General features: G+C 42.8%; 1 protein-coding gene and 1 long non-coding RNA gene across 4 annotated transcripts; both read right to left on the bottom strand.

The window, feature by feature from the left end:
• Positions 1-5,277: 5,277 nt before the first annotated feature.
• Positions 5,278-6,726, bottom strand: LOC137857270 (uncharacterized). 2 transcript variants are annotated; one of them, XR_011097043.1, is made up of 3 exons: positions 6,567-6,726; positions 6,161-6,226; positions 5,278-6,076 (listed from the first exon to the last, which is right to left on the bottom strand). It is a non-coding gene; the product is annotated as an uncharacterized lncRNA (long non-coding RNA). The 2 variants fall into 2 exon arrangements; XR_011097042.1 differs by having other exon boundaries at positions 5,278-6,226.
• A 2,400-nt stretch (positions 6,727-9,126) lies between these two features.
• Positions 9,127-23,468, bottom strand: LOC137857269 (tryptophan 5-hydroxylase 1). 2 transcript variants are annotated; one of them, XM_068683554.1, is made up of 12 exons: positions 23,307-23,468; positions 22,803-22,916; positions 19,890-20,027; positions 18,763-18,946; positions 17,243-17,343; positions 16,502-16,569; positions 14,806-15,002; positions 14,188-14,323; positions 13,534-13,660; positions 12,337-12,432; positions 11,573-11,706; positions 9,127-11,292 (listed from the first exon to the last, which is right to left on the bottom strand). In XM_068683554.1, the coding sequence occupies exons 1-12, from the start codon at positions 23,373-23,375 to the stop codon at positions 11,118-11,120; spliced, it is 1,539 nt and encodes a 512-aa protein (XP_068539655.1). In that variant the 5' UTR covers positions 23,376-23,468; the 3' UTR covers positions 9,127-11,117. The 2 variants fall into 2 exon arrangements, with proteins under 2 accessions (XP_068539655.1, XP_068539656.1); XM_068683555.1 differs by lacking the exon at positions 22,803-22,916 and having other exon boundaries at positions 23,307-23,466.
• Between the last annotated feature and the right edge of the window lie 699 nt (positions 23,469-24,167).

Here is a 24,167-nt window from a genome sequence, read left to right as displayed (position 1 = left end):
CAGCTTAATTCCTTAAAAATATTTGCATTGAGTCAAAACATTACATTTAATCACCTTTGGTTTTACTTTACTTCTAAAATTGATTGGACTAATCAAGCATACTCTGCATAGCCGAATGTAAAACTGGTTCTTTGTCAAAAGACAACTAAACTACTGTTATCCTAAAGCATCTCCAAAGCTCAATTGAAGCTAAAACAGTATTGTGAAGCTAGCTTACAAAAGAGATTTATTTTTTTTGAACAGACAACAGATCTACAATCCAGCTATTTGACTTTGGTATTAAAGCATGAATCTTCAGGCCTTGAAGATTTAAAAAACAAAACAAAACACAAGATTTGACACTTTTTGACATATGATTAAGTACTATGAGAACCAATACTGACTTTCAGTTGTTTCTTTAACCTGTAATTGTCAAACTGTAATTTCCTACTTTTTTTTTTTTAGGCTCCACATTTCAGCTATGGGAAATTTCTATGTCCTTTGCTATTCTATGAGGAAACACGGTACAAATTATTACATGTATTTGAAGCAATCACTCAGATTTTTTGACAAGGAAGTCAAATGCAAACACCATTCAGTTTTTGGGAGCCCATGTCTCAATACGCAAGGCAAACTATTTAACATAATTTGTTTGTCTCTGCGGGAAATGACTTGGGATGATTCTAATAAGGTCTCAGTAGATGCAGTTTAAAAAGTTGGTGCCTGACAAACTGCAATGACGTAACTTGGCAGGAGAGTTTAAGTGTGTTTAAATTGGCTCCACTGTGCATCGTTAGGATCTCAAGCTTTCTCTCCTGGAAATTAGCAGCTCTCCGAGCATACAGCCAGGTTTGATTATGGCTCTAATCTAAGCGGAAGTGAGAGACTGTCTCGAAGGAAAAATGTCCTGTGAAAACTAGAAGGATTTCTACAGTGCTTTTGTTCAATCCCAAGAAAAGGGAGGGGATCCTTGCCTAACCCATTGAATTGCAAGATTACAGGTCAAGCAGAGCTAGCTGCGTGCCCCTGTTAGGGGCTGGCTTTAAAACTGCTTGGACCGGGCTGTTTTCAATACTTCTCCACTTTTCTAAGCTCAGAAATGGTTCTTGAGGAAGATGAGGCCAATTCAGAGCTGTCCCTGTCCCCTCCAGCTGCCTAGGGCTCCTGTCCTGAAGATCTTTTCAGGGGGCTCCTTCTTCCCAGATCCTGGCCAATATAAGTCAACGTCCTGAATAGACTCCCAAATTCTGAATTTAATTTTAGAAGAGATGACATTGTCAGAGTGTGCCGTTGCACACCTGCAATGTGAATTCCAGTGTGGGATTATTCCCTTGTGAAGTGTGAAGGTGGGAGAATTCCCTTCAAGGACCTTTTCCCTCTATCAGAAACATGAATGGCCAGCAGAGAAAAAGGACCATTTTCGTCTTCACAATTTTGTCTTCAGGCAGCAGCTGAGTCTGTCATCAGCCTTGGGTCATAGTAAGCATTACTAGCTTGAGACCTGACAAATCTTATTAATCCCACAGTTAGACAAAGTGAAGACAAAGTGATTTGATTTTGACGTATCTTAGGGATGGTCCTGCTGTGACACAAAGGGCGGGCAACAAAGCCTCTCTCCAATCAAACAGTTGCCTCTGTCCCGTCTCGCTGTATTCAAAGATGCAGTCATGACTTCTCGTTTCTACTGTCAGGAACTGCCAAGCCTGAGGTTGCTCAAATCCAGGTAACTGGTGCACATCTGTATTCTCCAAATAAATGAGACTTTGTTTTGTTTTGAGAAAATGACTGTTTCATCATAAAATATGATGTAAAACTGTAACTTTCAAGTATGCATCCTTAGCTAGGAATTTCTTATGGAGGCCACAGCAAAATGAGCAGGGTGAGCTGTAGCAAGTGACTTTGGATGACTGAGCTATTTGGATGAAAAACATTCATAATAATGAGTTAAAATTAACTCTATCCTAGCTGAAACCAGGACATACATCCACCCCTTATTCTATACCATTTATGTCATGCTCAGGTTACACCCTTTCCAACACATTCCAGTTAATCACCATTTTCATCTATAGTATATACAAGTGTGAGATATGTTCACCTGATTCGTGGCAGTATGGAACAATGCTAGGGCTGCATGGTGTGATGAATGTGACCTTCTTTCTTACATACCCTTGTATAACCACAAGTCTAAGAAAAACAGAGTGGTTAATGTATATAATTCTTGTATCTTGCAAATGAATGTTTCAGTAATTCGCGTCAATAGAGAGCTTGAAGGGAAATGTATTTGTAGGCTTTTCCTTGAAGTCTCTGATATCTGAGGGGGTTTCAGAATAACTGCTAACTATTATGACTATTGCAAGGGACAGTATGCAAGTCTCTGGTATCTGGGCAGGAGATTAAGGAGACAGGGAGAGCTGAAGAACAACTAAAAGACAACTAAACAACTAAACAACTAAAAGAGCTTGCAGGGGAGTCTCTGACATACAGACAAGTTGGACAAAGGAGAAGGACAAGAGGGAGGAAGACTATGAGCCTTCAGCATGAGAGACCGCCAGAGGGACCACCAGAGACTGATACGCATGCTCCAGTAGGAGGGTTTGGATTCCGGAAACTAATTATAATAACCCTGTGGTTTTTTTTAGTAGTAGTAATGAATATGTATTAGCGTAGGAGCATAAAAATCAGCTGCTTGATGTAACTGGTGTGCGTCTTGGTGGAACAGAGACTCCCGGTGCACCCAGCGCTGTTTGCTTACCTCTATTCCTTTAATAAATTGTAAACTTTGATTATAGTCCTATTTTGAAGACTGAGCCATTTATTACACAATGTCCACTGAGTTTGCATAGTCCATGACTGACTTCGGGCTCCATCTGTTACAGCAGTCTTTCAGGGCAGAAGAAATGGTGTGTGATGTTGGATCGTCACAAATTGAAGCCCGTTCTCATTCCATCACATCTCTGTGCTTGTCCAACTCTATCAAAATTCATTCATTATTATCTGCGTGGCTGTCACTGTGATACCATTAATAGGACATTGACATATAGCAATCATGGTAGTGATGACGTACAGTATTATATAATAATTAACATAGTACAATTCAACTCATGGGCTATTCTCACACAGTATTAAATCCCCTTTGGGTACACACCAGACCTCCCCATTCTTTTGCATTACCCACCAAGTGCATCCAGGTCCCTGAGCAAAAGCAATCCCACGAATGGGTTTGCCTTTTCCTGAGGCAGGAGTAGCCCAGACTGTCTCACCCAACATGTTTCTTATGTGCACTACAGGAACTTTATCCCCTTCTACAGTACGTAACAGGTTTGATAGGGCAGGTCCAGCTCGGATGGCAGATCCCCTAGTATTGAATAACCTTTGCCAAATGCATATCCCAATTTTTGAATGTCCCAGCACCCATTGCTTTCAGTGTAGTCTTTAACAGTCCATTGTGTTGCTCAACTTTCCCACAGACTGGTGCACGATAGGGCATGTGATACACCCACTCAATGCTTTTTTTGTCTTAAGTTCAAGCCACAATTTGTTGAGCCAGGCAGGTCTTCTTCCACACCAGCTCGTCTTTGGGCACATGGGGACAGACCACTCCTGAGCCATTAAGATTTCCTTCTTGAAGAGCGCCCAGCCTTCCTGGACTCCTCTGCCCTTCAGAACCGCCTCCCAAGGGACTCTGCCAATCAGTGTCCTGAACAGCTCTAAGTCTGCCCTCCGGAAGTCTAAGACAAGGGTTTTACTGGTCCCCCTCCTGACTTTGCCAAGACTAGAGAACTCCACCATTTTGTGGTCACACTGCCCAAGACAGCTCCCGACCACCACATCTCCCACCAGTCCTTCTCTGTTTGTGAACAGAAGGTCCAGCTGGGCACCTCCCTTGGTAGGCTCACTAACCAGCTACATCAGGAAACTATTTTCCACACTCTCCAGAAACCTCCTAGACTGCTTCCTTTGAGCTGTATTGCATTTCCAGGATATGTCTGGGAAGTTGAAGTCCCTCACAAGGACAAGAGCTGATGATTTCACAACTTCTGCCAGCTGCCTGTAGAATTCCTCATCCGTCTCCTCATCCTGGTTTGGCAGTCTGTAACAGACCCCCCACACCAGGATGCCTGCCTTATTGGTCTTCCTGCTGATCCTAACCCATAGGAATGATAAGATTGAGTCTCCAGACTCAGTCTTGAGTTCCACAACACTGAAAAATTCTCTAATATAGAGAGCCACATCACCACCCCTTCTGTGCTGCCCGTCCCTTCTGAAGAGCCTATAGCCAGTCATTGCAGCACTCCAGTCACGAGAGTGGTCCCACCATGTTTCGGTGATGGCAACCAAGTCATAGCTTGCCCGCTGCATGATGGCTTCCAGCTCCTCCTGTTTGTTACCCATGCTGCATGCATTGGTGTAGATGCACTTCAACTGGGCCATTGCCTGCTCCCCCAGCCCTGACATTGTTCTCCCTGGCACACATCTAAGGAGCCTTGTTCCCTCCCCATCCCCAACCCCTTCCTACCTAGTTTAAAGCCTTCTCAACGAGCCCCGCCAGCTCCTGCTTTAGTGTCTGTTTTACCCTTTGAGACAGGTGGGACCCATCTGCAGTTACCGGGACAGGTGCTGAGTAGAGCACCCCATGGTCAAAAAATAAAAATAAAAATAAAAAAAATTCTTTGTTGGCATCAGTCTCTGAGCCAGCTGTTTATCAGGTGTGCTTTCTGACTCCTCTCTGTACCCCCCACCACCACCACTGTAGGGATGGAGGAAAGCACAACCTGTACTCCTGCTCCATCTACTAGTCATCCCAGCCCCCTAAAGTCCCGTTTGATAGCCTTCAGGCTTCTCTCTTCAATATGATCTCTGCCAGCCTGGACTATCAAAAGAGGATAATAGTCAGAGGGGCGAACCAGGTTGGGAAGCTTTCTGGCAATGTCCCTGACCCTGGCCCCAGGGAGGCAGCAGACTTCCCTACGGGTAGGGTCAGGCCAACAAATAGGGCCCTCTGTCCCCCCGAGAAGGAAGTCACCTACAACAATCACCTTTCTTTCTTTCTTAGCAGAGGCAGTCCTGAGGCGTGGAGTCAACTTCCTTGCCCTAGGCATCCTCCTGGGTAGACTGTTCATTCTCACCCACTGGTCTCAAGCTCCAGGGCCTCAAACCTGTTGTGTATGGGCACCTGGGGAGGCAGGGCCGGTAGGGAGGGTGGTTGCCTGTGACATCGAGCAGATATCTGTTTCCATTCCTCCTCTATTTCCTTTGAAGCTGATATTGTTTGATAAATACTGGAGATTAAACAAGATGTGAGTCAATTTACTTTTTATTTCCTTTACATGCAGAAGTAAAAATAATCTTAGTCTCAAAGTACATAACTAAAGTATATACTCTCAGTTTGATTTTCCTGCAGCTACATACTTTCCCATACTGATATTATTTTGGGAATGACCAAGCTTGCAGTTATCTAAAGGTTTTTAAGACCAGGAAATAATACTACGGTCCTCACTGTGGGAAAGAAATTTGGAGTCATAAATGCACCTGAAAAGTAGCACATACTCAAAAAGCGGAAGTGCATAAGAAGCAAAAGAGCAACGTATCAGAAGAATTGACATCACTAATTTTGTTGAACTCTATCACACAGTTTATTTTTCCAGAGCAGATTACTGCTAATCTATTTTGTTTTGCAAGGCATCAATCAAACAACTAAGCACAAGCCTTGAACAAGGTATGCAAAGGTATGAGTAAACTCCAGGTAGCAAAACATACCTGAACTCTTACAAACTTGAGGCAAAACTTCAGCTGAAGTAAAGTCAGATGGTTTCATTAGCTTTAATATCACTTCACATCACCTGAGCATCAGACTCATTCTGCAGATGTCATCCAAATGCATTAATGAATTGTTCTAATCACAAGTGAAACAGACAGTTTTCCATAACAAGTGGGCAACTTCTTCATACAAGAAGGAAGGCAACCTTAGTTTCTCATTTCTGAGTCAATTACCATCTTTGGTCCTTTACTTTGTAAATTTATTTCATCAGATAGACTCCTTCAAAAGCAGTTGAAGGGCCTGGCTTAAAGCCCACTGAGGTCACCATGCCTTTACTTGCTGTAAGAAACACAACATTCAGACCAATAAAGCACAATTCCTTTTAGATCTTTACCTCAATCTTTTATGGAGTCAAGCATGGACCTGAAATTTGAGGAACTCCTAATTGTCCAAAAGCATTAGACCCACAGGACAGAACTAGGCTAATTCCTGCAAAATAAAGTGTTAGAGTCTGATCAGTGTATAAGTCAGCAAAAGCAAAGCACCATAACGTTCCAACAGGCAAAAGTATCACAGTGAAACAACTCAAAAAAGACCTAGCATCTCCTCTTCCGAAGCCCCTGAGGACACAGGCTTCTGGTTTTACATATCACATTCAGTAAAAGTCTGAAGTTCAAGGTGATACAAGAAACACAGACTAACTTAGTTTGCAATGCAAGTAGCTTAAAACTTGTGAGTGTCATGCACTGCACAGGCAATAGCAATGTGGAACTTCCAGTGTGTTCTCTACATCACTATTTTTCCCCAGCTCCTACAGAGGCGGACTTACCTACTAATATGATTGCAATATCCCAACCACAGGCAACTTCTTTTACATGAAAGCCAGACAGGGCAGTGCACAGAAGTGAAACGCAGTACATCTTCTGTGTGATTCAGTCCCAGCTGCCCTTCTTTGTTATGGCCATGCACAAAGAGCTCTCTAGCACCTGGAATAATAAAAATAAAAAAATAAAATCACATCCACTTGACAGATTAAAAAGAGAAATCTATACACCATGAGATCCCGTGACAGACAAGGACAGCTGACTGTGTCATTTTAGGCACTGCAATCACACAAAAAGGGAAAGAACTATTTCTGATGCATAAGAAGCATCTTTGAATAAACAGTTGTATAGAGTCAAGGGAGATAATCCATATAGTAAAACAGGAACCTGTTATCAGAACTGTTTCATACCATTCATACCTCTCTGTATCCCTTCTTTCCCATCATTAGCCCACAGCAGAACCCTTCAAAGACCAGACACTATTTTCCACTCCTTACACTAGCACTTCTCAAGACTGAATAACTTCCTACTTGACTCCTTCCCCCCTCATCCTCAATACAGGAAAATCGACAGTTTTGTATGAAAAGCTGTTATATAAAACAGGTTAAAAAAAAAAATTGTCCTCACAAATCCATTAAATAACCACAGATAAATAAAACAGAGGAAATCCTCCCAAACTATTAACAAGCACTGGAGAAAATCGCTTTGCAACTAAGCTCAGAAATAAAAGCAAAAGATGGGTGGTAGCACCAAATCAACAGGGAAACACTTTTTTTTTTCAGTCTGTCATACATTCCTTGCAAGTGCAATGTTTTTACCAATGATAACTGCAGAATGTCCCCCTCCTCCAGTAACGCTCAACATTTGCAGGAAACATCTTTCGTTGACTGAGGTACCAGCACATCCTCTTTATGACCAAGACCAAGTTGTCCATAGCTGTTTGCACCCTTCAAATACACACACAAATAAATAAATAAAAAGACAAATTAAAAAAAAAAAAAATAACAAAAAGAGATTCACTCAGCCCTACTCCTGTGAGCCAACAAGCTCATCAGGAACACGTCACGGGTTAACCTGCCAGTATTTGCTCCTGAAAATCCCCCAAAAGAGGATCTTCAATCCTGCAGCTGTCTCATAAGGCCCCCAGAATTACCAACAATGATTGTCCTAGATCTGCTGCCACTCAGGTTGCCACTATAACCCCACTGTTGTAAGAAACATGCTGGAATATATCACAGTAAGACTAACTGTAGGCTAATAGCTTTCTGCTAAGGCAGAAAGCCTCATTATCAAAGATGATCTCCACCTGTTTAATTTTAGTTCAAATGGTTCCCACTCATCACCAAGACACCATTTGTGCCAATGCTTTCCAGCAGTATGCCCCCAAAATAAGATGAGAAAGACATGCTACCTTATTCTGGAACCTAAGTGAGGAACGCAGAACAAACTCTTTTAACTTAAAGTGGGCAAAACGCAAATAGACCACGCGTTTATAAAAACAAAACAACAGCTGCTAAGCTAATCCCACAAAGCCACTGCTGACAACGTGGTAACACGTCGGAGGATGCCTTAGCCACGTCTAGCTCTATTTGATGACCAGAGCCCAACAGCGTGACCCCAACCCCTGTTCACAAGGGCGGGCTCTCAGCAACCTCCAGCCCAGCTGGGGGTTAACCCACCTCCCCTGCTCTCCCCTGGTGCATTCCCAAAGGGCACCTTCAGCACTAAACACCTGGTACCTGCAGAAGCATTAGGCACTTGAGGCAAAAGCATCAGGCTGGACGGTTAACAGGTGGGTGAGATTTTGGGATCTGGGCTCGAGAGGCTGATGCGGTCGCTGTCTGGCAGTCAGTTTCGGAGCGATACCACACGCCAGACCCACCGTCCTTCTCAGGAGGCTGCTCGCAAGCTCTGGTTTTAGTTCACAATTTGCGAGGAACCCGTACGCCGTGAGGAGCAGCAAGAAGCCACACGCGGCGGCCGTGGGGACGAGGCTACCCACCTTTACCAGTCCCACAGTAGCGGAGCAAAACACGAAGCAGCGGGAACCCCACTCCCGAGGCTGGGCGGGCCGGGACCCAGCTCCCCCCGACCACACCGTCCCCGGCCCCCACCTACCCAGGCGAGCAGCACCACGTCCATCCCGTCCCGTCCCGTCCCGTCCCACAGCCGCCGGGGAGCAAGAGGCGGAGCGGGGACGGGCTCCGTCGGGGCCCCGCCTCAGCCCGAGCCGCCCCGGAGCGATTCCCCCCTCAGGCGGCCGTTGGGTAACGGCCGTTGGGTAACGGTCGCGCCTCACGCGCGCTGCCTCAGAGGGGGAGCCGCCCGCCGCCCCAGTCACCTCTCACAAACACACACACCATTCCCCACGGAATGAACGCACGGGGGCAGAAAAGGCGAATAACAGCGTAAACACACAAAACTTTAGTCAGAAGGGAGTGCTACAGTGCTGAAGTAAAGGTTTATTTGCTCCTACTGATCACCAACAGGGCGTCGCTAGTTATTTCAATGACAGTTAAAGCCTCCACAGTAGTTAAAAATACTAAAATTGTCACTGCTCTACACATAGGCAGAAAGGTTGGGTGTGTGAAGCCAAACATACATGTTAACACTGTGAAAACGCGTCCTCTCTCTATTACTTTTAGCAGTACTTACACTTTTGTTACACGGGTGCAAATAAAGACACAATTGCTGTTTTTTTTCCAAAGTAGTTGAAATTAGGTACTAATTTAGGAGGTGTAAGGTTTCCTACTCAATGAATACATAATTCAGGCAAAGTCTTGTAGTAACACAGATCTATATTTCAACAACATAATAATCCCATCATTTCTGTAAGTGCAGCTGAGTATTAACTGTTATCACAGAAGCAGACAGCGCATCCTCCCTCATTGCTCAAAGACTGGTTCTTCTTCAGGAAGAGGAAGCGTCTAAACTCTATTTGAAAGTGTGACATAAACTGTAAATGTTGTAGACCACAATTCTACATGTCCAAAATATTATTTAAAAAAAAAATAATAGTGTATTAAGTCACAGGAAAATTAAATCAAGTCTAGATAAACAGTGAATGTGTTTGGAAAGATAGGGCCGGTGATTGCTTATGGAGCAGAAGCAGCCTACCAGAAGGCATATGAAACAAAGTCATTATCAATCACAAAGGTTCTCAAAAGTCCTTTCCAATTCCCAAAAGACTTGGACCAACATCTCCGGTGCATTTGCAATTTCAGTCGATTTTCCCAGTGACATCCACAGTTGCAAACTGTGGCTTTTCTATAGATCTACATATGAAGAATCAGTGCCTAGCATGATATAAAATACACCCTACACATCACAGATCTTCCATTCAAATGTGTCATTCCCTGTACAGATATATTCATTTCATAGACAGGGTGGTAGAAACAGCAGGCAGTGCAGCTCTGTAAAGCTACACAAGGATGCTTGAAACTACTGTGGGACACTGATTCCTATCAAATGTTTCGATCTTTCAGTTATCATTTGCTTGATGGTGAATACAGGTGTTCAGGTCTAGCAAAGAAGAAACTAAATCCATATTTGTGCATCTTGCAAGGTCAATGACGTGACTAAGTTGTCAATAGGATGTTTATCCTTATAAAAAGCCATGAACTTTGGCCATAACTAAGAACTTTAAAATGAGAGCCATTTTAGACCTGGGCTTCACTTAGTCCTGTGAAGCCATTTTGAATATCGAATTGTAATTTGGAAATGGTTTTAGGCTTTGTGATAAGTCACTACCTGATGGCTTGCTATAATTGCTATAAATATAATAAAATGGCTAAATTTATTCAGTGAGGAAAAAGGCAAATGATATTTCCTTAGTGTCTTCCCTCAGGTGCAATACCAGGGACAGAAACAAAAATCCTGACTCTGAGTTGACAGTAAATCTCTTGAAATAAGCAGAATTAGGATTTCATGCAACAGCTCTGTATCTCTGCCTTCTACTAGAAAGATGCTAATAAGTACAGTTGCAATTCTTTAGGGGAACAAATGATCTCTTTGAAAAGGAGATTTGACCTCTCCGTTTTATCATGATGAGCTTCCGGCTATTTGTGTCCTGATGCCTGGATCGTAATCAGTCAAGTTTTAAGCTTAATAGCACAGGCATAGAAGCACTGATGACTATAACTTCTATGCTATAAAATCTACACCACTGTAAAATTAGCAGCATAGACTACTAGAGTCAGACAGACATTTCCCTGTACCAAATTATTCTGATTGCCTCATAAGTCACCCTCTGAAGTATCTGCTCCCAGCCCTGATCCACAGACCACAGCTGTGGTCCAGTCTGGTGATTTCTCTAGTCCTCTGCTAGCTTCTGAAAAGGAACACTAGGAGTTTTTAATCCAGGGAGGATAAAGGTAGAGGAAATACATTCTGTAAGCGACTTTAAACAGAGAAACAAATAAAGCAATTATCCTTATGGGCCATTCACTCTTCCATTTGTAAAGGAAAGTTCTGCATACAGCACGTTACATGCCTAGAAAGAAATCAGTGGGGAGAAGAAAAGAGTTGCTGAGCACACCACACTGATGATGGGAATGTTAAACTTCCAGTTGTTTGCCCATCTTGCTGAGGGCATCGCTGACAATGTCTAGCTCATGACGTAGCTCATTCACCACGCTGGCAATGCTCTTGGTGTCTTTCAGGATCTGCACACTCTGAGTATATGGATTGTACTTCACGCCAAATGGGCGCTTGATGGTTTTTGCAAACTCTCTATGCAAGTAAAAAAAAGAGAGGGAGTTTAAACAAAAGACAAATGCATCCTCTGTGTGCAATCAGTATCAATAACCACTTTTATGATAATTATAATTACTACATAGTTCATCATCTCTTCCATCCAGTACATGAGAGACCAAACAAATATTGAATTCAGCTTTCTAGCCCCAGGAAAGGTAAATATAAAACTGTGCTAAGAATGAAAAGATTTGATGCTGCTGCTGAGAGATGCATGAAGTCAAACCTGCTTCTACAAAACAGTGAAGAAAAACCGTACCTCATCTTTTCTTTTGCTTCTTCAAAACTTTCAGAAACAAAGTAAACCTCCTGGAAAGTTGTAATGAGACATTCTTGCTTGCAGGTGACCTTTGGATCAAAAGGCTTGACTTTGGCACTGCCAGAGAGCGAGTGCTGGGTAACGTAATGTGTTATCATGTCAGAGGAACATCACCACCAAAAGAATCCATAAGGAAGAAGACAAGAAGCAAAAAGAGAATAAAAAAAAAAAAAAAGATAACGTGAGACCATATTTAGTGCGTTGCTTCTTAAAACATCTCTGCAGCTGAACAGTGGTTTAAGCTTAAAGAACTGAATAGCTCTGAAGGGTCATTTTCCACCAATAAGGATCAAAAATGGGGTTCTTCAAACACAAGACTTTGTAAACAAGAGCATTATTTTCAGAATCTGTTTAAACCAGCAGAGTCTTATTCTCAAAATAGGTTACTTGGAGCCTAAAGTTAAGAAATACCAGTCATACGATGCTTTCTGAGAACAACATGGGAGCTGCTCAGCATGCACCCAAAAGGACACTGCCCTGTAATTAATGCCACACTGAATTCACCTAAAATTCATCCCTACAGTAGATACTGAGTAGTTGGCTGTGTTTTGTTTTGTTTTTTAAAGTATTTTTAGAATTATACCTCATAAAAATGGCAGAAGAGTGACAATAATAATCATACCTCATAAAAAATGGCAGAACAGTGACAATAATAATCAGGTAGGTGCAAATAAAAGAGGGAAATAAGCAGTGGATATTCTTACCTGGAGCTCACTAATTGAAGAGAGCAAGCCAGCCCCATAAACTCTTAGCTGTCCCTCTTGCTTGCACAAGCCAAACTCTACAGTGAAGAAGTAGCACTGAAATGGAAAAGGGAGGAAAATAATTCAGCCTTCTGTAAAGATGCTGTGGTGAGCTAGATGGGGCATTTCTATTTGCAGGTGGTGTCAAACAGTTTCAAATGGCATATAGTCATCATTTGGTTATCACTCTCAGATATAGAAAGGGGAAGGAACCTGAATGGAAGGGTTAAGAACCACAGGACTGCACATTTCTAATAAGAAAGTCTGATAATATAGTTCACCCAGATAGGCTGGAAGTTGTTAATCCCTGTAGGATCATGGAAATTTAAATATTTTTTGAGAAATATTGTCATGACATGACAGGTTCAGCTTAAAAGAACCACTGGACAGAGAGGACCTTGGTGAACAACAGCCCATTACAGTTCGTTCCTCATTTGCTTATTGTTCTAAAAAAATAACATTTAGTTTGCTGGATTTCATGATTCCTGCAGGTATATAGCAAGGAATGTTTTTTTCTTAGATGGTTTAATTCTGCTCCCACTGAAGATAGCAAAAATTTTACCACTAGCTACAACTGGGTGGGGGGGGGGGGGGGGAGGAGCAACCATTTTCAAAAGTTGCATCAATTATTTTTTTTTATGTAAAATGTTCATCTTGTAATATTTTGGCCAAAGCATCTAGAAACTGTTATCTGGAAGTAAGATTAATTTACATTATCTGAATGTATTGGCTAAAAACATCTAATGCTAGTGCTCAACACAGTTAATGAAAAGATCTTACTGTTTCAATTCATTTGACACAGTAAAGAAACAGATTACATTTAAAATCATTGAACCATGTTCCTGGAAATAAAAAAGATATTTATCAGATGAATCAGATTATCAAATTTCAAGCTGGAAGAATTGAGCTACCCCCAGAAATTGCATCCTTATCTGATAGCCAAGCGAAGAAAAATACCACCCACATCTTCCTTTATTTATTTATTTTTTCCTAGCATGGAAACTTGCTATATGCTCTAAAAACTGAGAACCTGTGAAACAGGTCTAGCAGCTGGCATGGCTAATGTTGACATGACTCTCCAAATTAATTAGATAGAGTGGAATCAGCTGAGTAAAGCACTAAGCTTTAAAGAGGATCACTGGGCACTGAAACACTCACTGTTGCCAGTTTTTGGACAGCCTCATCTGATGCCCCAAGTGATGCAAGACCAATTTCTTGTGAGAACTGAGCAAAACTGGGTTCAGCCAAAAGAGGGACGTGGCCTAGGAGCTCATGGCAGGTATCACTGGAAAGGAGAAAAAACAAGAAACCTCATCATCTTTCTTTATTGTAGCGTGAAAAAGCAACACCACTAAACAGATACAGCGTCTCATGTGAAACTTTAATAACCAAAAGACAGAGAAGTATCAAATCAAAAGACGGAAGTATCAAATCAAGTTCAGCTGAAAGCAACTAAGCAGGTCATACCAGCCCTACACGAGTACATATCCTCATTTAAAAATCTGAGTTTGACTAAAATTATGATCCAAGCTGCACATTTATAAGGCAGTTGAATGTTAAACTAACTTTGCCCACAATGACACCACTAGGAGTTCTCCAATAACGTGATGTACTTTTGAAAATCCCGTACTTCTGAAGGTGGCACTTGAGCATGCCAAAACATCATTACATTCAGCACAAAGACCGAGTCTTTGGCACCTTCAAAAATAAGTTTTCTTGCTGGCATTCTTGAACAGCTTTTCAGTAGCTCGGCTTCATGCAGCAAAATTCAAAAATGTACGTCTCATTGTACCCCAAGATGAAATGACTCACGGCTCTGGTGTGTAGAGAGGGTCTGAGCTGTGTCTGACATACTGAGTGCAGTGAAAGACTCTGAATGCTAATCCCGCCAAGAAGTCCCTGGGTGACAGATACCCAGCAACAGGACGGATGGTGAAACCTGTGCGCTCTAAAAAGGAACAGAATTGTATATTAGTTTAATGTAGAACTTTGTAATATTCTCATCCCTTCTGTAACTGGGGTAGATGCCACTGTGCTACTTAGGCTCAAGAGCATGTGGGAAAATTAGGCCTGACTAGAAACTTAGTCCTAAACTCAAGAATGGTGAGCGTGTAATGAAAACGTCCCTATCCCTGTATTGGATTTTATGCCTACAGCCTACACAATACAATTAGGTATTGCTTTAACCAATCCTGAGTTTCTTTATAGTTAGCATTTGCTCCCAGACATCACTGGTTTTTGTATATCCAGGACACGATGCATTAAAATCCAGTTGGTAGGAAGACCATAATTAAATCAAGCAAATGTTTCGCTTTTTGGTTTCCCAGCCGAAACTAGGTCACCAAGGATCATTTTTGGTGCCCATATAATAGCAGTGTGATTTGCAATGGACTTTAATTCCTTTTTTGTTTAAGAAGATTAATACATTACCTTTCAGGAAGCGGGACACATCTTCCAGCTGGGGAATATTGTCCTCCCTGTACCCACAGTATTTGGTGAGCAAGGGCAAGTTTTTAAGGTACTCTCTGCAGGCATGAGTTGGGTAAAGCTTGTTAAGCTCTCGGTATACAGTCCCCCAGGTCTTGATCTCCTCCTCTGTGAATTCAATCTTGGGAATTGGGTCACCACTAAAAGGAGAAGAGGACAAAAGGACACGCCTTGATAAAAGGCTTATAAGGATGATTCATTTCCTTACTATAATTATTTAACATTCATATGGCTGTGACACTTGGTCAGGTTTAAGAGTTCACTACACTGCAAAATACACAGTGGTATCTGGTCTACACCCTGGAGAGCTTTCAGGCTAAGGGGCTTGCTCTCTTTTCCACCTAAATCAACTGATAGGAATCTTTACATTGACCTCACTGGGGTCTGAAAGCTTTGGTCTTGTGAACAGTTTCTTAGGTGTTTTAACACCAGAAGTAACATTTAAAATAACGGCAAAACCTTTAGTGTCAGGAGCTGAGAATGCATCCTTTTCCCTGTAGTATTTCCCCTATCTGTATACAATTCCTTTCCATCATCTTTATTTGTTTTAGGAAAAGATAATTCCCTAAATTAGCAACACAAAGAGTGAACGTAGCTAAATATATGTTAGGTAAAAATCATGCTTCTATGCAGAGGAGACAAATGTCTGTCTGAACACAGTAATTGTAGACCATCTATCCTAATTAGCCCTTAGGATCTTGATTAAAGTAGATTATGTCAAAGCTGTGATCTAAAGCCTGCTGAAAGCAACTTGAGTGTCAATACATTGCTTCTGCTGCCAGCTAGGTAACCAGCATGGCAGGTGCTTTCCGAAGGGAAACTTGACAACACACCAACAGTAACTGCCTGTGTGCCGGTGGCCAGCTGCATTAATGAACAGTGCAGCAGAGCTCTAGACACCCTGTGTTTCTGGGTCATTCCCGGTTGAGGAACTTGCCATCTAAATTCACACATGCAACAGCAACAAGAAAATCATGTTCAGAAAAAAATTATAGCACTGGGCTTGCAGCTTTAAGAGCTCCCTCCCCGAGGCAGCATCTCTAAAGAAAGAAGCTCTTTGAATGTCATTTCGCAGAAGACTTCTTATCTGCGCATCACATGCGCTACTTTAAACCAGGAAATAAAACTCAAGTATTAACATTTGCCTAGAGAGTTTATACTTAGTGGTCAATGGGTTCTATACTAACTTCTGTCTTCCCTCCCTCTTCATCACAAAGGAGACCCAAATGCCCTGGTGTAGTATGTATGTGCTGGCAGAGGCAGCTGTGCAACGCATTGCCCACCCCCTTTTCTTGCTACACCCACTTCCAGAGAAGCAGGGAGCAAACCTAGGGCCTGAATGAACCACACTGCAAGAAGCCCACGCTGCCGCTGCTGCCCATCCAAGTTCAGTGCTGCCACAGATGCCACAACGGCTGCACAGCCATGAGCTGATCCTCAGACTGATCAGAGACCCAGGAAGCTGTAAGATGGCCTAGATCTACCTTTTAATCTGCCTTCATTTCACCCCTCCAGCCCTGATTCCTGAGCCAAGTCTATCCCAGGGAGATCAGAGCCCAAGGATGTGAGCTCCTGCTAGTCCACTCTGCTATTATTTCAAAGCATTTGGGAAGCTTATTCTGGAACAAATTGAGCTTACTGTTTGTAGTTCATAGCCAGGTCTGCAAAATACTTTCGTCTCTTGCGATAGACATTGTCTTTGAAACCCTGAGGGAAGAAAAAGAAAACTTAAATGAGCTTTCAAGCAGTACCAAAGAAATACATTTAAAACAAGACATCTGACATTTCTTCAATGGGAAATATAAAAAGTATGCTGTGTAAGAATGAGGGGACAGGACAGGAACTGCCATCTGAAACTTTTTGTTTTACTGTAAAATAAGTGAATACACCAATTCAAAGCAAAGATTAGAGGTTTTATGCATGCACAATATATATTCAATAGACAAAGATTGCTTTTAGTCATATCACTATTTACACAAAATTGATTACTTGTGTGATTATTCTAAATTACAGAATAAATTGGCCATTTGTACAGTGCAAGTACTATTTTGTTTTTCCACTTCTAGTAAGGAAGAAAGAAAGAGGAGGAACGAAGCCTGTCTAGTGACATCTTTTTTTGTAGTAGTATTTTTATGCAACCACTCAGGGCCCAGACCCAAAGTCCTCACATGAGTAAGCCTCGCAGAAAGGCATGGGAGCTAAACCCAGTGACAACCTTGCCTGCCCTAGGAAAAGAAGCGAAACCCCCACGAGGTGTTCAGACCCACAGAGGCACTGCTGAGGGGAAGTAAAGGGAGGAGGAAAAGCTGCGTTTTTTAAAAGCAAATTCCACACGGTACTTTCCACTAAGGACTGGGCACAGGGAGAGGAAGATACTTACTGGATGGTCAGCATCCAGATCGGACCCATACATCAGCACTCGGTTTGCACACTTATCCAAATCTGAGATCTTCTTTGGAAACCAGGGAACATTCTCCATGTCTAGGGAACGCATGGAATCCACAAAGTTATTAATAACGGCGAGCGTGCTGAGGGAGGAAATGCTACTTTCAAGTATGGCTATGGTGGTTACAAGCAAAATCTATAAATTAAAAGGGTCATGAATAGGACAAGAGAGTCCACTGCCTATCTGGCACCAGCCTACAGCTCACACTTCCTCCTCCGTCACTGCCACTCTGCCCACAGAGCACAGCAGACTCCAAATCTTCCAAGGGAGGAAATAGTTAACACGGGGTTGCTACTTCTGTTAATGTTGGAGTAGCATCTAGAGGCTCCTGCTCAGCAAGGCCTCCTTGTGTGCAGTGCTACGCCAGTCTTCTAGGGCACAAAGCAGGCAAAGGAGCCAAGAATCCATTTGCTTGTGGTCCTTGGGCAGAGCAGGAGTAGGTTGGAGTCCTCCCATCCTGTTTTACTGACCCTGGGCAAGAGACAGTGCTCTGTGCTTACACGTCCCAGAAAATTCAGGCTTTGCTGAGGGGTTTGCTGGGGAGTAGGAAGAGAAGGAGGCGATTTTAGCCCTGCAGCCTTAGAGATGCAAAATTAGTTTTATCGCCGGCTTCTTTTTTTTTTTTTTAAAGCTTAAGAACTTTTATGAAGCTCTTGCCAGAGCTGTTAACTTACTACAACAACCAAAGGACTTCTTTCTCTCCCTATACTCTTTAGTTTTCTTAAAAATAACAGGGGAAGTATTTAGATTGAGATTTCTCCTAATTAGGGCTAGAATAAGCAATTTTTATCCAGAAGACACCATATCTCACGCCCCTCACCTACCAGACTGCGCCAAGTGCAGTGACTGAGAAATACATGGGACTGACTTTGTGCTGCCCTGAATTTTGAGCATCTCTTGAACTAGGAGCAAAGGTAAACAGGATGTGAAGCATCCCAAAAGCGAAAGACACCTTTTCTTTCACACCAATATAAGTAAACATTTATGATGAAAAGTGGTTAAAAAAAAGTTTTTAAGTCAGGAGCTACATGAGGAAATTGCAAAAAACATCTCCCACTCTCTCCAGAACCTGAACTGAACTGGTGCCTGTCAGTATGACAGCTCTGTCACCGTGGTGCACGGGCCATAGCCCAGCTCTGCATTCAGGCTTTGCCTTTGCATTGGTCTCTGCTGGTGCAGGGACTCCCACTTGCAGTGGTTGTGATGTGCTGAGGAGGGATGGGAGCACAGAAAAACAAGCAGCCAGTATTTCTAGGGGACAACAGCCAATGCAGCCCCCATTCACATCAACCTCTCTACATTCACAGACAGCACAGAAGCACAAACTCGATAGCTACCCATGGAAAACACTACATGAATGCAGCTGTGAACATCTTAAGCAAACTTCAACACGCTGAGAAGTGCGATAATGTCTTTCTTTGAGCATTTTTACCAGAGCTGCCCTTCATGCTTACCATCTTCCGGCACATTGAAATGTTCTGTTGGGTTCATAGAGACAATGTTGACATGGGAGTTGAGCAGCTGGAAGATCTCATTCAGTTGTTCCCTGTTACTGTCACAGTCAACAAAGATCTCAAACTCGGAATTTCGTCTCTTGGATTTTCGTGACTCGATGTGCACCAGATTTACATGCTTCTCCTGTTTTGTAAGGAAGCAATGTTTTCAAACAGATTGACTAAAACTGATTGACTAAAAAAAAAGGTCATTATTCCAAAAAAAATATTTTGTTGCCACAGAATATTTACTAGCTATGAGAGTTTATTTTAGTTATCTGGATCTTCTGTTTGTTTATTGGTGGGCAAGGAAATAGTTTGATTTTTAAAAGCTTCCCATTGAGAAGAAAATGAATGAATCTGTGTTCTTTTGGTTTCTTTTACACTGAGGAAGCAGAAAGAGACACAATAAGGAGGTTTAAATTCCTTGACCTTTTTCTTTCATCTCTCCCATAAGGAGCTGATTAGCAACTTGGTCTGGGGAAGTTCATAAAGATGCCTGTCAAGTCTCCATATAATTATCTCACAAGCAAGGGATTTAAAAACACTAGTTTTCCAGGCATAAGCCTCACTTTTTATTTATTTATTTATTAATCATATGTCTTATATAAGGAGCATACAGTAACTCCTAGCCTAGACAAGCAGTGCCAGATGACAGAGCACAGTGACACTGCCATGTTCCCTCCGGGATACCCACCCAGCAATCAGAGGAGTACCTCTGTCACCCTCAGTCCAGCCTGGCAGGGTAACAATAGCACTGAAGGCATCAGGTCAACACCCAAGTGTCTACCCACCATCAGCAGGTGCTTCAGGTCTGCTTCTTAAATGCTTTAGAAACAATAACAATCCCTTCGTGGAGTAAAAAGAAGAATCTCTCCCAATCTTTAGTAGGTGCAGGAAAGTTTGTGAAGACTTTAAACCAGCATCTAATTTCTGAGGCATAAATTTACCTTCATGAATAATTCTGGGTGCTAAGTGGGAGTCATGTTAGGAATCACACCCTTAATAAATGGGTGTGATTAATTCCAGTGTGTTCCAAAACTACATTTAAAATTCAGAGCTGCTATAGACATGAAATTATTACACACCTGGAAAAGTTTCAGGGCTTTCACAAGTCCTCCAACTTCATTCTTCAGGGAAAAAACGATGGCCGTTCTTCCTCTTTCAGATGCATGGTCCTTATTTTCTTTATTATCTTCGATCATTGTGTAATTTGACTTAGTTAACTAAATGCAAATAAATTTTTTGAATGGTTAGTAGTGCAAAGAGTATGAAGTTTGATAGTTCAGTTTGTCTTGGAGTAATATTGAACTTTGATCAACCACAAAAAGAAAGGTGCCAATTAAGTCACTCTATACCGACAGGCATAAAGTCAGGTTCACACAGAATCTGTGGGCTGAAGATGAAATTCAGAAGGCGTTTTGGTGTGTTGTTTTTGTTTTTGTTTTTGTTTCTTTCAGTTGAAAGATTTTATAAAAGTTTTTAGTAGTTCTCTAGCATGCAAAAAAATGTTTTCAACGTATTGTTTATAACAGGTGTTGGTATTTTTAGGGAAAAAAAGGCAGGCTATAAGGTGTCAGCAGAAATAGTAAGTTGAAAAAAATCCACTGGTAGGAAAAGACAGATCATACTTTTATAAATTAGAGCTGAAAAATCATTGACTTTCTTTCACTAAACAACCATAAAGCATTACTTTTATAGAGAAAGGAGTCAAAACCTAAAGAGTTGAAATGTTGTGCTGAACAGAATCTGTTGACTACAAACACAGTCCCACTCCAGCCAAATGTAACAGAGCTATTCTGTTAGTCAGTTCCCCTAATTCAAATGCCAAATCCTTACAATGAACACCCAACTCACACTGAAAATTCTCAGACATAGTTCTATATTGTAGGACCATGTAGTTTTGTAGACTACTAGTGATTCTTAGTTATATGTAGCCAGGCCATAAACATAAATAATATGGGAACAATTAAGAATGTGGAAAATGCAAAATAAAACAAACAAACAAGGGTTAGAAGCATAGGCTGTGTTATATGATTTATGTGTGTTATATGAGACACACATAACACATAAGACGTATGTGTTCAAACCTTGCAAAAATAAACAAAAAAAGGTTTCTGAAGGAGCCAGTGAAAGAGGAAGGAGGAAAAACAAAGGCATATTATTGCTACTTGGAATAATTTCTTGATTTGACACAGTATTTAAGACCTGGTTATCTGGTGCCGACTCACCTGGGAACGGAAAAGGCAACAATAAAAACACAGACAAAATGACGCAGTTCCGTTGATACCCTTCTACGTTATCTCCAACTTTAACTTGTTTAAAATGGTATCTACCTACTATAGATTTGTTCAAACAAAAAACACAGATTTTACATATCTTTTACAGAAAACATTCCCATTTATCTTTCAGATTAAGAAGGTAACCTGCCTAACAAAACAACTAAATTAGTTTCATTTTAAATGGAGGGATTTACAACAAGGTAAACATTTGAGTCTGCTCTATGGAAGGTCTTAAGGAAGTTATTGGCTGCAAGCTCTTTGGGGTGCAGAAGTGGTATCCCTTGGAAGAGGTCTCGTGATGCTAATGTATTATTGCTACCTTCACTGGGTTTCTGATGAGGTCCTTACCCCTAACAAGTTGTTACTATAAAATGAGCTCAGGCAACAGTGTCCAGTGCACTGCTTCTGGTCCAGCAAAGCCGCTGATCTCTCACAGCTTGAGTCCAGGTACCAAATGATCTGCTGAATGTGGTGCTGAGACCCAGCAGCCTGCAGGTTTCACAGCTCGCTTTAGCAAGCATCTGTTCAGCATCACAAGAGCCAGGAACAGGCACCAAGCTGGGCTACTCTGAGCAGAAAAAACTAATAGCCCCCCAATCACATATAAGTTATTGGTTGTCTTCTCAAGTGCAGAGATTGCTATTTGAGTAAGCCAAACCCCACTCGGATGATACTGCTGTAGAAGCAAAAAAGTCTCCATTATGAACACATGGTGGTCTTTGAAGGCATAAACCATCAGACTGTTTTTTTTATATAAGGTTTATACACAGCACGTTGGCTTTATTCCACATTCAGGATCACTGACTTAAGATCAGCTTAAGAGATTTGGTACAGTTGCAGGCAATATTATAAGGTGCACAGCTTGGAAAAACTACACATATTGAAGACTAATCTTGTAGTTCTTATCTTGTATTTTTGCTTGTTCAACTAACCTTGTATTCAGGACTGAGCAATATTATTGATAAAGTAATATTTTAAGATCCAACAAAGAAAGCACAAAAAATGCAGTGTATTCTTACATTAAATTCTAAAAATGACCACTACAATGAATTTGAAAAAGTTGGCAGATGAGAAATTCAGATGCCTACAATGCCAAATGCACACCGTTTGCATCTGTAGTCCTAAGCTAACATTAATTTCCATCTTTCAATACAAAAATAGACTGGCAACAGGTATGTGTTAACACCACCACCTTATTGGTACAGGGCAAGGGAAAATGATAATGCAAAAATAATTCCTCCCCAACAGCTGCACCTCCTGTTTCATTTTATTCTGCACCAGTAACTCAGCTCTAATTGTATCTGATGCTTTTCCTTTATGGCATCGCATTGAAGCTTTTTGGATTTGGTGTGTAGGAATCATTATTGCTAAAACTAACTTGTCATCAACCTGAGTTAAATCTTAATGAAAATACTCCAACAGGAGAAGCGCTCTAAAGCTTTTACTCAGATAGCGATCTGAGTGTCTTCTGGTTAAAAGACAGCTTCTGGAGTCCGCAGCAATCACCTTCCCTTTCTCTCCCCTCTCCACACTGAAGTACTCTCTGAGGAATAGCTATTTAGCATTTATATGTTGTGCTTCAGTTCTCTGTATTAGCAGATAGTCTATGTTCAAAATCATCCAAACATACTTGTTTAAAGGAAATTACATTTTAGAGCTGTAAGCTGAAGCCCAAAACCTCCTAAGCACATATTTGACACAGATTGTTGTTATTTGTACCTGAGAAAAAACGTCAAGAGGCACTTTCCAGCCTCCTGCCTCCCTTCCTGAGCAGCTGGTTACTTTCTCGCTGTCCTTTTCCCACACGTGCGAACAGGGCAGGACGAAGACACGCTGTGGGAAGCGACCACGACTCGAGGTCACCTCACCAGGCAGGTTTCCACCCGCCAGGGGTGCTCCTGGCCCCGCTGTTCCCGAAGAGACTCAAGCCCGTGCCGCGTTGAGGGGACCGGCGAGGCAATTTCACGCGTAACCTCGCTCCCTTAAATCCTGCTGCTTTTTGCAAGAAAGCCTACCGGCACGTTAAACCGCCCGGTGTCACTGCCTGCAGCCAGCAAATCGGCACTTACCTGGTGATTTTATTATCCCACACTGTCCGGCGCTCAGAACCCGCTCAGAGCGCAACCTGCAGTGCCTTACCGCTCTCCTCAGCCCACCAGTTCCTCAGCTCTGCCTCAGCTCCCGCTAGAGATTTGGGCTTCCCCGGCCCCCCGAGCCCCTCACCTGGCCACCGGCCTCCCGCGGGCACGGCGCCGCCTCCAGCGAGCCCCCGCGGCGGGGCAAGGCCTGCATGGCCCGGCGGGACGGGACGGGACACGACGGGACGGGACGGGATGGGATGGGACGGGATCGGCCCTGCTTTATGGAGGGGGCGAGAGCCGGCCCTAACCCCCCCGGGCGGGGGAGGAGAGGAGGAGGAGGCGGGAGGAAGGCGGCGGGCAGCGGCTGAGGAGGCTGGAGGCTGCCCGCGGTGCGGGTTCTCCTCCCTCCGCCCTCCTCAGCCCGCCTGAGGACGGCAGAGGTGCGGGCTCAGCTGCTGGGGAGCTCCCCAAAACGCAGCGCTAAGGGAAGGGGGGGTATCGGCAGAGGCTGAAACTCGCCCCCGGTCCCTCAGTCTGTGGGGGTTTGTGTGGGGCACGGGGCTGAGCCAGCACATCCCGGGCTTCTGTTACACTACTTAAAAACCGGACTTTCAAAGAAAGGTTCAAAGTCAGCAACAACCGTTTTCCCCCTAGTTTACTCTGACTGAACCAACTTCAGTGTTTGTTTCTTTTCAGTGCTTAAAACCCTGAAATCCTGGGTGAAGCTAGAGCTCTCTGACACCGGTGTAAAGCACTCTACAAATTGCACTGATGAGGCTGACACCAAACTGTATCAGACACTGTGGTACTTGCACAGACACCTTCAGTGCCTGTGCCTGAGCTGGAGGAACCCCTGCTGGGAGCCCACATGGCCATCAGGGGCCCACACGGCTAGTGGGACCGCAGCAGGACTTCAGCTCCTCCCAGCACAACATGCACCGACCCTCAAGCAACCCTAGTAGAGCTGAGGGTGAGCAGCTCTGCCCTCCAAACACACATTGGA

The sequence above is a fragment of the Anas acuta genome, chromosome 5, assembly GCF_963932015.1.
Source record: "Anas acuta chromosome 5, bAnaAcu1.1, whole genome shotgun sequence".
In the NCBI taxonomy this organism is placed as follows: domain Eukaryota; kingdom Metazoa; phylum Chordata; class Aves; order Anseriformes; family Anatidae; genus Anas; species Anas acuta.
This window is presented reverse-complemented; position numbering and strand designations above follow the sequence as displayed.